Source organism: Phascolarctos cinereus, unplaced genomic scaffold (genome assembly GCF_003287225.1).
Source record: "Phascolarctos cinereus isolate Bilbo 61053 unplaced genomic scaffold, phaCin_HiC Scaffold_4;HRSCAF=312, whole genome shotgun sequence".
NCBI classification, from domain to species: Eukaryota; Metazoa; Chordata; class Mammalia; order Diprotodontia; family Phascolarctidae; genus Phascolarctos; species Phascolarctos cinereus.
The window spans coordinates 284059252-284072940 of record NW_027555847.1 but is presented as its reverse complement, the minus strand read 5'-3'; the positions used below and the strand labels follow the sequence as shown (position 1 = coordinate 284072940).

The following is a 13689-nucleotide window of genomic DNA, read 5'->3' as shown; positions in this document are numbered from 1 at the left end:
CCTACTGATAACGGATTAGTAAATATTTTGTTGATCATTCCCCTACCACTAGTGCCCCTCAGAAAAAGAAAAAGAAAAACGCTTATATTTATTTTGCATATATTCTATATATTACTTTATATGTACATGGTAACTCCCTTGACAGAATTTAAGCTTGTTAAGGGCAAGGAATATTTCCTCTTTTTTTTTTGTCTTTGTATTTCCAGTACTTGACACTGTGCCTGGCAAAAAGCAATTGCTTAATAAATACTTCTTGAATGATTAATGCAGATCTAAAACTATGAAATAAAACAATCTAAGCATAGGAAATGGACTTGTGATTTAGACTGTCACAGGAAAACTCCTAATGAGGAAACCCCCCTACTAATCTAGGTCAGCACCTTCTCTGCAACTTATAGTTTTAGAGAGTTGCCTAGAACAGTGATTGGTTAAATGGCTTGACCAGGGTCATATAGCCAGTTTAGCTGTTTTCCAGAGGCAGGATATAAACCCAGATCTTTTAGTAAATCATTGCGAGAAAAACTAGACTTTGAAACTTAAAAATTAAAAGTTAAATAAATTCTCAATACTTTTGCCTTTTTTTCCCACTCCATCATCTAAGAGCACAATTCTACAACTAATTTTTCCAAACCTACCAAACACATTGTTCAATGCACTCATCTCCTTGAAAAAGGTTATAAATTTCCATCATAAGATCTATGGACAAAAACTAGACCAGTTTATTTCCTAAAATATATTCCACAGAATGTTGATATTCCACATGATGTGAAATGAGGTTTCATAAGAAAAAAATCTAAGGCTAATCAATTTCCTCCTTTAATATATTAAATATAAATATACATAAAATAATTATATAATTGCAATATTTATAATTTCCTCTATTACATTCTAAAATATTCCTAATTCCTCTTTATCCTGGGATTATTTCATATCTACCTCCATATCCCCAAAACTAGCATTTATGAGTTATATCAACATATTTTAGGTCCAAACATGCTCTGCGAACAAATCAATTTGGAAAATATTAGACTAGATAATCTTCAAGGTTATGATCCTGTAAGTTATTTATTCTATATTCTATTCAAGCTCTAAGATTTTATAAGTTTAGTAGCAATACTGATACTTAGGCTACATTATAGTGAGCACTTTAACAGACCTTCTCATGTCTATTGCAGGAGGCTGCTCAAAGTTTACATAATTAACCGTTCATGGTTGGCATACCACCTGACAACTAGGCCACCTGAAACCTTCTAAGCATGAGATATCTGTTACATAAATTTGATGTACTATATTTGTAATATTCGTTGAAATACTGCTTTACAAATGTTATGTGCTATCTTCCAAACAATTCCCTTGATGACAGAAATGCCACCATTCATTTAAGGCAAAGTTACCTTTGGTACTTACAATCCTCTGCACGTGGGAGACATTCATTATTTCAGCTAAACATTTCTTAAGTGTGTAACATATATAAAGCAACGTGCTAAGCACATCAAAAATAAAAAATAATCATTTCTGGCCTAAAATCACTTATACTTATGTCACTAAATGATTGGAATTTTCCTGTTTAACTCCAAATTATATACCCTTTATTCAAAAACATTCATAACAGTAGTGGGTAGATTCTGAAAAACAGCAAAGCTATTAAGACAGATATGATTAAGTTATTTCATGTTGATCACAAATGAAAGTTGACAAACTTAAAACTGAAGAGCTAAGTTAAATATGCTGAGGAGAGGGCTACATAAAATAAATCTAGGTAGGAAATGAAGAGTTAATATCTAACTAGAATCACAACTGGCAGAGTAAAGTAACAAATTTGAATATCTCAATATCCTGTTTCTTCAGTCTCTAAAGATGGTCCAGCTTCCTTAGTCATAGAAAATCAAGGCCCTCTAAGCAGTCTATCAAGATTTACCAGTAGTAGATCACTAAGTCATGCCTAATAGATCTCCAAATTAGTTGATGCTACTGCTGCCCTTCTCTACTTTTTCTAAGAATTCCCAGCAGAAATGAAAGCACAGTAATATAGTACTAATTCAACAACTTTTATGTCAGCAAAGTCTTTCTTACTGTCTACAATTTACCTTAAGCATTCAAGAAAATAAAAAGTAGCTTCTTCTCCCAAAAATGTTGGTAATGAAGTAGATACACTAAAAAGAATTTTAGCATAGCTATTTACTACTCTACTACATACATACTTCACATTACAAGAGTTTTAAAGATAAAATAAGTGTGTACAATGGATAGCTAGTTCAAGTATTATTTTTCTTGAAATCTCGATTGTTTTGAATGTTTGAAGGAATGATTACTTTATCTAATATAATACTATCACAGTACCTGTAGTGGTTACTATATAGTGCCCACTATGTGCCAGCACTGTGCTAAACACTTTACAAACATTATCTCATTTGATCCTCATTTAATCTCCGGAGGTAAGATTATTATCCCTGTTTTACAGGTGAAGAAACTGAAACAAACAGGGGTTAAATGATCTGCCCAAGGTCACATCTAGTAAAGTATCTGAGGCTGACTCAATCCACTACTACATCTAACTGCCCATGATATATTGTACTACTCTGGTGCACTTATCTTCCTTTTATGCATTATATTTGCCTGTGTAAATCTTAAACTCCCTGCTAGGTCATAAATGCTCTGAGCGCAATAAATGTTCCTTACTTGTCCTTATAACTCTTAGCAATTAGCACAGTACACTGTGTATTGTACACATTTATTGTTTGGTGAACTAAAAAATATGCAGAATATATTCAGCAAGCCAGTTAGCATTCAAACCTTTAATAAATTTTAAAATACCCTTTGCTTTCTTTTATAATAGCATAAGAGCACACTTATAAGCCACCCATGGTTAGTGGGTATGTTGTTGCTGTTGTAGTTGTAGGTGAAGATTATTGTTGTTGTTGTGTAGTTGTTTCAGTCATATCTGACTCTTCATGACCTGATTTGGGGTTTTCTTGACAAAGATACTGGAGTGGTTTGCCACTTCCTTCCCCAGCTCATTTTACAGATGAGGAAACTAAGGAAAACAGGGTTAAGAGACTTGCCCAAGGTCACATGGCTAGTAAGTGACTGAGGCCACATTTGAACTCAAGAAGATGAGTCATCCTGACTCCAGACCCAGCACTGCCACACCTAGCTGCCTCAGGTGAAGAATATAAGCATAAAAATACTTCATATAAAAGCCCTATATGACAGGGAGACACAAAAGAGAGCTACTACTCTCTATTGGAATCTGTTTATTTTGCAATTAACAAAAGGTAATTAGCACCCCCTTGCCAAAATTTTTGTTTCGAGTAAAGAATTTTCATCTAAACAACCTTCAAAGAGCAGTTAGGGCTGACCATGGCAGCATCCTGACTACTTAACCTTGAAGCAAGGTTCAAAAGAAAAGCACTACAGCCAATTACCCCAAAGGATTCTATTCACTGGTGACCTGCCAAGCCTATGTAGAACCTCTGGCATCCTCTTCCTCACAAATCTTTACCTCTGTGCTAGGTAATCTGATACTGATTCCATTTCTGCAGGAATCTCATATTTTTCCTGAAAAGAGCAATCCACTTCTTTTTGGACTTCTGTATTTCTCGACTGTAGGCCTGACCCAAATTAGCCTCAGAAAGGTTACAGTTCAATGTGCCTTTTCTACTCTAGTTTGCATAGTGAAAGTAGCTAATATATTTTTCTTCATTCATCACAGTTTTGACAATATCCAGATATAAAATTGTATGTCTATATCAGTGCATAAGTGATACACAAATCAAATTTATGGCAAAAATTTTCAAACTACTTTTCTTGCAACAACATAACAAGGCAGCATAGTGCAGTAGCAGATGGAGCTGACCTTCCTGGAAGCTAGGAAGACCTCTACTCAAATCTCAGCTCTGTTACATACAGTCTGTGTGATCTTGGGCAAGTGATTTAAGTACTTACAGCTCTATGTAACTCTAAAACTACAGGAGGCAGATATGTCACCAACCTGTATTAATAGAGGGAGTTTAGTGACATGGATATTCCCTATGCCAATGAAATCAAAGGTCAAGTCCCTATACCTACACAAAAATAAAATGGATAAAGTCAACGAGAAAACGATCAGTGGGAATTGATGATACTAAAGATTTACAGCCTTCAAATATCCTTCAAAACTAGCAATAATCCAACTATGTAATTGATTCTATTTATTCATCAGCATTTATTTAAAGATCTAAAAAGTTATAATTTTCTCTTGTAAAAGCTGCTGTTTATATTTATCTTCATTTTCAAAAATATTATGAAAGATCAAATCTCATAAATACATTTATTTACTAGGGGCAGCTAGGTGGCGCAGTGCATAGAGCACCAGCCCTGGAGTCAGGAGGACCCAAGTTCAAATCCGGCCTCCGACACTTGACACTTACTGGCTGTGTGACCTTGGGCAGGTCACTTAACCCCACTGCCTACAAAAAATTAAAAATACATTTATTTACCCCTAACTTTATAAACCACCTGTCCCAAAGACCTTAGTAGAGTACTCTGAAAAAAGTGGTGTTCAATAAGAGTTAAAGGAATGGACAGTATTCTAATAAACTACCATTTCATTGAGTATAAATTTACATTCTAAAGGAAAAAAAATACCTTGATAACAACATTATTCATTGGTTACAATAGTCAAATATGATGAAATGCAAATTTCCTATCTGTTAGCATTCAACATATGTCAGAACAGAAGCTAAACGTCCAGATATTCTGGCACATACCTGCTCTGTTAATTCTGTCAATTTTATCCATACTAGGAGACTGGACCCGAAGCCGAGGGCTACTATGACAGGAGCTCTCTGATGCCACATCATTAAATGAATCATCAAGTGTCAGTAAAAGAAGTTCTTTAACACATTTATGACAGATACTGTGTTGACAGGGAAGGATCAATGGATGGGTAAATAGCTCCTTGCATGCTGGGCAGATGAGCTCTCGTTCAATATTCTTAATAGTAACCTTAAATGAAGGAAGAAAAAGAAGTCAGAGACAAAAAGGCACTTAGCTGTAGATAGATGCTTATAACATTTACATATATACACATGTGCATATGTGTATATACATGCATATTACACACATATTTCAGATATCTTTCCAGAAAAGTCACCAAGGAACGTAATTTTAAAAAATAAATCTGAATCTTCCTCTCTTATCATGAGCAACTTACCATCCCCAAGACTCATGGTATAAGGGCACACAATATGGTAAATGAGACAAAGGCAAATAATGTTGAAGGACTGAGTACACAATGGTAAAATAAATCAGCAACATCATCAGGAATTTATTGGGGAGGCTAGATTATACCACAATCTAAATTTAATAAATTGCCAATAAACTATAAAACTAAAAATTTTTGCAGAAAACTTGAGATTATAAACCCATGCAAAATGAACAGCACTATGAATAAACTATTCTTCTTTACACTAGATTCAGCATCTCTATGACTGCCAAACACTTAGCATGACAATTTTCTGGATCCATTAAAATATTTAAGGACCTTTATTTTAAATCTGTTTATATGGCTGAATTCTGTAATTACACATCTTTGAGACCTAGAACTGTGTCCACTGTTTTACATATGTTGTATATTCCTAGGTTAAATAAAAATTACTATATTTTTAAAGTATTCTATAAAAAATGAAAGAGCAACAAAAATCAGAAAGATTCATAAATATAATGATCATATTTTCATTAGAATAATTAGTAACATTTTAAAGTCTTTATTAGTACAACAAAATGTTTGGTGACCTTACACAAGTATTCTGTCCTTATGTCTCATCTATATGTAGAATGAGGAACTCAAATATCAAACACTATGATTCTATGTTCTATTTAATATTTTCTGTTCTGTCTGTCATTAACTAGTTTGAGGATATAACTAACCTTTCTGAGTCAGTTTTCTCACTTGTAAATGAGGATGGACTAATCACCGAGGTCCTTTCTGACTCTAAAATTTTAAGATTCAATAGACCAGAAAGTCAGTAACACTCAAATATTAAAGTATTAACACTAATAGCCTTCTTAGTATTTGGTTTTTAAAGATGTACCCCCAAAATTTTAATGCATACATTTGTTTTCAAGAAAACAACATATGCTACCCTTCTGGAAGTGGATAGTATTAAAACTAATAATTCACTAACTAAAAAGTAGCACAATCACTTGGATCCTGATTTTCAACAGAAATTGTCAATGTATTGTATTTTTATATTATCTTGATGTTAAATAAAATCCATCCCCATTGAATATGGGGTATGGAAGAATAAATAGGCCTCAGAAAGGATTTCATGAATAATAATTGCTTTGACTTCCTCAAATACACTTTGAAATGTTGTTTTATGCTTTAAAATCCCAAATATATACAGTTTATCATACATCATACATATCATACAAATGTATTTCAACTCACTTCATTTTTTCTAATGAATAGTCAATGATGTGAATTTGAATTCTTTATCATGATGGTCAAAAGATCCTACATTTAAAGCAGGAAGGAAACTTAAAGTCCATCTAGTCCAAGAAGAGGCAAATTTTATTTCTAAAGCCTGTGAGCTAAGAATGGTTTTTAAATTTTAAATACAATAAAACTTTATTTAAAAAAGTAAAACCCATTCTTAGCTAACTACCTTACAAAAATCAGGGCATTGTCCAACACCCTCATTTTACAGATGAGGAAACCAAGACCCAAAGAGGTCAAGTAACTTATCCCAAGTAACAAAACAATCTTATCCAAGGGTAAAAGTCTTGTCCCAATTACAGATCTGAAAGAACAAATTACTTTTATAATGGAATCTGCTGCTTAAGTAACAAGAAATGTGGTTTATCAAGGAAAAAAAAAAGGAAGAAATGTGGTTTAATATTACCTCAATTTGTTTAATTTCCTGTTTTACTCAATTTGACATCCCCCAATAGGCAGCTAGGTAGGGCAGTGGATGGAGCCCTGGGCCTGAACAAGTCAATTAACCTGTCTGCCTTAGTTTCCCCAACTGTTGCTGTTATTTTCCAGTCCAGTCTGACTCTTCCTAAGTTGAACCCCATTTGGGGGTTTTCTGAACAAAGACACAGAGGTGGTTTGCCATTTCCTTTGCTAGTTCATTTTACAGAAGAGGTAACTGAGACAGACAGGGTTAAGCGACTTGCCCAGAGTCACACAGCTATCAGGTATTTGAGGCCAGATTTTAATTCAGGAAGATGAGTCTCCCTGACTCCAGGCCCTGCATTCCATCTACTTCACCTGTTTCCTCGTCTGAAAAATGGGAATAACAGCTCCCAACTCCCAGAGCTGTCGTGAGGACCAACCGGGATAACTGCAGGGCGCTAAGCCCGCTTCACCGCACGAGCCACATAATTGTTAGCTATTGTCATTATTGTTTATAAATGCCGGCACCCCCGCCGGAACTAGCGCAGTAATAAAAGTCTTCGCCTCAGCCGGAAAGGAGGCGGCGGGAGGCTCCGGCAGCCCCAGGCTGGGGCGGGCGGGGAAGCCGCATGAGTCTCTCCAAAGCGCTACGAAGCGCCACGAACCGCTGCCGCCCTGGCCCCGCAGGTGCGCTCTGACACCACCCGCACTTCCCGGCCTTCGCTCCCCGGCTCGCGAGGCTCACAGAAAGTCAAACCAAACGAACCATCACTGATTTCTTTATTTAAAGGTGCCCCGGTACAGACGAGGAGCCCAAGGGCCCCGAAGCAGCCCCACCCCCCGCCGGGCCGGGAAGGGGGAACCTGGGGCTCGGGCCCCGTGGCGGGAGGTGCGGCCGCCCCCACCCGAGGGTGTGGCACGGGAGCCGAGGCCGGACCCGACGGGCACCGGGGGCAGGAAGCGAGGCCGCCCCGCGGAGCTGGGGGAGAGCTCCTCCCGCGGGCGGGCGGCCATGGCTTCCACGAGAGCGGCCGCAGCGGCTCCTCACAAGAGCGTACTCACCAGAGACTCGGCACAATCTCCCTCCATCGCCGACCCTCAGCCGGGTGTCATGAAGGGAGGTCGCGCCGGGCTGTGGGAGCGGCGCCAGGCGGGGACAGGTCGAAGCCCGGAGCGCGAGGCTAAACACGCGTGGACTGGAGCCGGGGACTGGGGGGAGGTGGGCGAGGCCCGGTAGCCGAGCTCGTGGTCGGTCAGTCAAAGGTGTGGGGGGCGGGGACAGGCCGGGGAGTGGATGAGGCCGGAGTGACGCAGGGAGGGGCGGGGGGGGAGGGCAGCGGGGAAGAAAGGGAAGTGGAGCCGCCTCGGAGCGCAGAGCTCGAGGCCGCGCTCCGAGGGTCTGACTCCCGGGGAGAACCCCAGCTCCCCGGCGGAGGACTGCAGCTGGTTGCTAACTGCTATTCCGGCCGAGGGGGGCGGGGGCGAGGGAGATGGAGCCTGGCACGGCCGACGGGGGAGGGGCTGCACGAGGGGGTGGGGCAAGCTCTCCGGTCGCCTAGGCGACCGGCACCCCACCGCATAATGAGGGCGGGGCCGCCCAAAGCCTTATTAAGTCCCGGGAGGGGATTGCCCTTCCACGTAAGGCGAACTGGGGGAAGGAGGACCAGAGAGAAGTCTGGTTTAGATTCCGCCCCAAGAGTATTTATTGTAGGGCATTTCCCCCTTCCCCGTGCAAAGCCAAAAGAAGGAAGAAAGGAAGGTTCGGCAACGGATGCGACGCTCGGGATTTGCCCCTCTCCAATGTCCTTTCTATTGGCAATAGGGATCTTTCCCCGAGCTTGGAGCTGTCCATCAGGACTAATAGGACCGCTAGACCTTGGTCTGTGTTACAAACACAAAGCGCTCCGCCTCCCCGCCCCCTCCCACAGCCCTCCCTCGGTCTCTCCGAATCCCCCTTCTTATTCCTAGTCTACTGCCCCCTCTCCCAAGGGTCCCCAATGCTTCTTAAATGCAGGTAGACTAGAAGAAAGATCAAACCAGAGAATCCAGCACCACCACCATCTTCAGACCCTCCTTTCCTCAACAAGAACAGACCCCCATTTTCTGTTTCTGGTATTTTTTCACTTTTTAACGTCGCCTTTATGTTCGACCCGCCTCCACTGACTTTTTTTTTGCGGGGGGGGGGGAGAAGGTTGTCATTGGTCTTCCTAGGAACCCTGGGCTTAATAGGACCTTTTCATTCTCCATTTCAATTCATTTTTCAGCTGGTCATTGAAATTCGAAATTCGATCATTGAGTTTCAATTGTGAAAAGGTGTTGTTGTTCTCTACTAACACCCTCACAGAGGACTCCTAGCAGCTGTGTGAAGTATTAGTTGGAAAGGTAAGGCAAAGAGTCCAATTAAGAGGCTATTGTAACAGTCTGGGTGAGAGATAATGTGGGCCTGTTGGTTGTGTGAATGGAGAGAAAGATTCAAAGGCAGAAGATATTGTGAAGGTAAAATATTCACAACTGATTGATATGAGCATTGAGGCAAAATGATAAGGAAGACTCTTAGATTGATGTATATTCTTCACCAATTGATTCATATGTGTATATTTTGCCTCCCAAACTGCTTGTGTGCCAGAGCCATTCCTATGCACTGTGCCAGGTATGTGAAAAGTGCTCAAGAAGTATTTTTGGATAGTCATTACACTACATTACACTAATTCAGGCATGACAGTGGCAAAAACACAGGCTCTAGGACCCTTAGTTCAAATTCTAATGATATTTATTACCTGTGTGACCTTGGTAAGCCACCATACCTCTTTGGCCCTCCATTACCTCCTCTATGAAATAAGGGGTTGGACCAAATCAGCTCTAGTTCTATGAACATTAGATTTCTAAATAAGGCCAAGAAGCTATGGAAATAGAGAAATTATGGAAATTAGGGACAATTGGGAAGAAAAAGCAGGATCAGGGGCCACAGTGATAGGTCAAGGGAAAAACAAGGAACTTTTAAATACCATAAACAACAACAAAAAAAACCCATTAACTCTAGGATTTTGAACCTGAGAAACTAAAAATTTCTCAGAAGGTTTGGATGCAGTTATGATCTGTACTAGCAGGAAGAGTACCAACATCTATGAGATCAGAGATCTATTTGAAGTACTTAAGTGTATTTGACTCCAGTACTGTCTGTGTTCATTTTAATATTTGTTTTAGGTCATGTAAATAGATACTTTCTTTGCATTGTTTTCTGGTTCTCATAGCCCTTATCAAGTTTGTTGAATTGAGGCACAGACAGTGGGAACTATTTAACCTAATCAATCAACATAAAATACAAATAAAATTTCCCCACTTATTATGCCTTTTCATTTTTTACATGCTTTTTTAACATACATGATGTGGTAGAGGCAATACCTGTCAGCTAAGTTAGACTAATTTTACTTTAAAATGTACTATAACTGTTCTTGAGACTTAGTTGGTTCAGGATACTGAGACTTGGTATTGACTTGGCTTTCTGATGGCCTTAAAACAAAACAAAATTAAAAAAAAAAAAAAACCCTGCTCTCTCAAGCTTCTGAGTAGCAGACAGAAATGACCAACAGAAATTCAGGGTTGCAACATAAATCAATCATGTATCAATTGAATAGTCTTTCCTTGCTATGGCTAAGTAAATTCCCTTTTGTTAAATGTCATATGTTCTACAAGTGATCCATTTCATCCCAATATCAAAACCGAACTATAGAAGAACCTGGCCTACAATACAGCAATTTAACATATAGCTAACATATGTACTACTATCTTACTTAGATTGGCTAAATGCTGTGGGAGTTTAATGTGCCACTCATTGCTTGCTTTCCCCCCTCCCCTCCCAGGTAAGGCCTCTGAAACAGGTGCAATTAGGCACTGTGACATATGGTAAAGAACACTGGACTAGCAGTCCTGATGACCTGGGTCCTTTAGTTCTGGAGCTACCAATAACTGCCTGTGTGACCTTGGACAAATCATCTCTAGGTTTCAGTTTCCTCATCTGTAAAATGAGAACACTGGTCAAGATGACCTCCATATCTTTCAGCTTTCACTCTGTAAATTAGATAGTGACTATTACCAATGCTGTTATCTGCCCTGTTTCCATCTCTTAATCAAGGGAAGCCATTCCTCTTACTCATAAGAATTGCTCAAAACTTCCAAGTATTTCTACTACCAAAAGCACACTTCTGCCTGATCATATCCCCAGGATTTTCAAAATAAAAATAAAAGTAGGAGTTATATAAAAATTAAATTTTCAAAGAGACACCTAACCAGAATTCTGTTATGGCTCCACCCAATTGTCTAATCCACCTTTTCTTATCTCTTTGGTGAAAAAATTTGAAAGCAGGATTTGTGAAGGATAGGGATTATTATATAGCTTGCAGAAGAAGGGTTAACAAGCTGATCTAATGAATCCCCAAACATCCTAAGTTAACAAATGAGCTTGAACTGTATAGTTTAGATGATCTGGATTATTCTTAAGAGTTTATGGATACCTGCCAAGATATACCCAGGAACTATCTGGACATAATTATGAAACACTTTATGCAAATAAAGTAAGATTTAAATAATTGGTGAAATTTTAATTGTTCATGGGCCAAGCCAATACAATACAAATGATAATTCCATTTAAATTATTTATTTAGTGCTGTCCCAATTAAACTACCAAAAAATTTTTATTGCACTAGAAAAAAATAATAAAATTCATTTGGAAGAACAAAAAGTCAAGAATATCAAAGGAATTAATGGGGGGGGAAATAGAAAGGAAGTCTAGCAATACCAGATCTTTTATAAGGCAGTAATTATCAAAACTATCTGATGTTGGCTAAGAAATAGAATGGTGGATTAGTGGACTGGAGTAGGTATACAATTCGCAGTAGTAAATGACCTGTAATAGTAACCTTGTGTTTGATGAACACAAAGATCTAAACTTTGGAGATAAGAACTCACTATTTGGTAAAATTGCTGGGAAAACTGGAAAGCAGTCTGGCAGAAACTAAGTATAGATCAATTTCTTACACCAGTTACCAAGAGAATGTCAAAATGGATATATACCCTAGACATAAAGGGAGATATTAGCAAATTAGAAGAGCATGGAACATATTACTTAGAATTATGGATGAGAAAAAAATTTGTGAATAAAAAAGAGGTAGAGAGCATTGTGGGATAAAAAGTGGATAATTTTGATTAACGTCAGAAAGGTTTTGTACAAATAAAAACAGTGTAGCCAAGATTTGAAGGAAGGCAAAAAATTGGAGGAAAAAAATTTATAGCCAGTTTCTTAGATAAAAGCTTCATCTCAAATATATAAATGAGTAAAATTTATAAGAATATGAGTCATTCAATTGATAAATGGTCAAAGGAAATGAATAGACAGTTTGAGGAGAAGAAATCAAAGCTATATATAGTCATATAAAAATGCTCTAAATCATTATTGATTAGAGAAATGATAATTAAAACAACTTTGTGGTCTCATCTCATACTTCTCAGATTGGCTAAAATGACAGAAGGAGAAAATGACAAATGTTGGTGGTGGGTATGTGGAAAAATTGGGACACTAATACACTGTTGGTAGAATTGTGAACTGATTCAACCATTTTGGAGAGCAATCTGTAATTATGCCCAAAGAGTCATAAAAACTGTATACCTTTTCATCCAGCAATACCACTATTAGGTCTGTTTTCCAGGATGATCAGGGCAAAAGGAAAAGAACTTACATGTTCTAAAATATTTATAGCAGCACTCTTTGTGGTGACAAAGAACTAAAAAGTGAGGAGATGCCCATCCACTGGGGAATGGCTGCATAAGTTGTGGTATATGATTGTGGTGAAATGCTACTGTGCTAAAAGAAATGACAAGCAGGTTGATTTTAGAAAAACATGGAAAAATTTGAATGAAATAACTCAGAGTGAAACAAACAGAACCAAGAAAAAGTTGTATATAATAACAGCAATATTGTTCAAAGATTAACTATGAATGACTAAGCTATTCTGAATAACATGATCATTGAAATCAACTACAAAGGACTTAGGAAGGAAAATGCTACAAAGAAAGAACTGATATATCAAAGTATGTATTGTATGGTTCCACATATATATCTATATCAAATGTTGGCCTCTAATACAGAGTTGGGAGGGGGAGAGATAACTTGGAACTCAAAATGTAGCCAAAAATTAATGAATTTTTAAAGTTTATGGAAAGGGATTTCTGGGTCACAACAAGATAGAATGTCTGTGAGCAACAAGATAAAAGACTACATTTTCTCTGATTCCCATGATCTCTCAGGTCTCTCCAAAACAGAAATTATCTGCCAAAGATAAAGCAACTTCAGATGTTTCCATGGTTTAGGATACCCAGAATCCAAAAGAAAGTAAAATTAAAAAAAAAAACAAACCCAGGAACTGATGCTCATTGACTCTGAGCTCTCAGCAGCCCTCCACTACCTCTCCCACTACCAGCAACAAGGTTGCACTAGCAGACACATGCTTACATCAAAACCCATTCCTATATCTCAGTAAACCCTCCCTATTTCTAGTGATGTGGAGATCCCAGCTCTAGGCTAAGGAAGTTAGCTAAGGCCTTGACAGCCAGCTTGGCCAAAGTCCTTCAGAGACAAAAGCCTGCCAAGGACTGAAAAACAGAATAAACAAGTGTGCTGCAAAGCTCTGAACTTCCAGTGCTGACAAATATGACCTCTGAACTTCAGTGCCAGGCCAGAAAACTAAGGTACAGAGGGAGTGGGGACAAGTCACCAGAACAGGATACCATGTGGAGGAGGGGCTCACTCTACT

The 13689-nt window shown here is 38.6% G+C and overlaps 1 protein-coding gene across 2 annotated transcripts in view; it reads right to left on the bottom strand.

Annotated features, from left to right (window-relative positions):
- The window catches only part of TRIM36 (tripartite motif containing 36), a 64522-nt gene extending 56448 nt beyond the window's left edge, over nucleotides 1–8074 (bottom strand). For both annotated transcript variants that reach the window (XM_021009494.2, XM_021009507.2), the window contains exons 1-2: nucleotides 7946–8074; nucleotides 4749–4986 (exon numbers count right to left, since the gene is read on the bottom strand). In XM_021009494.2, the coding sequence (XP_020865153.1) occupies nucleotides 4749–4986; nucleotides 7946–7972 (265 nt within the window). In that variant the 5' untranslated portion in view covers nucleotides 7973–8074. The remainder of the gene's footprint in view (nucleotides 1–4748; nucleotides 4987–7945) is intronic.
- Nucleotides 8075–13689: the final 5615 nt, after the last annotated feature.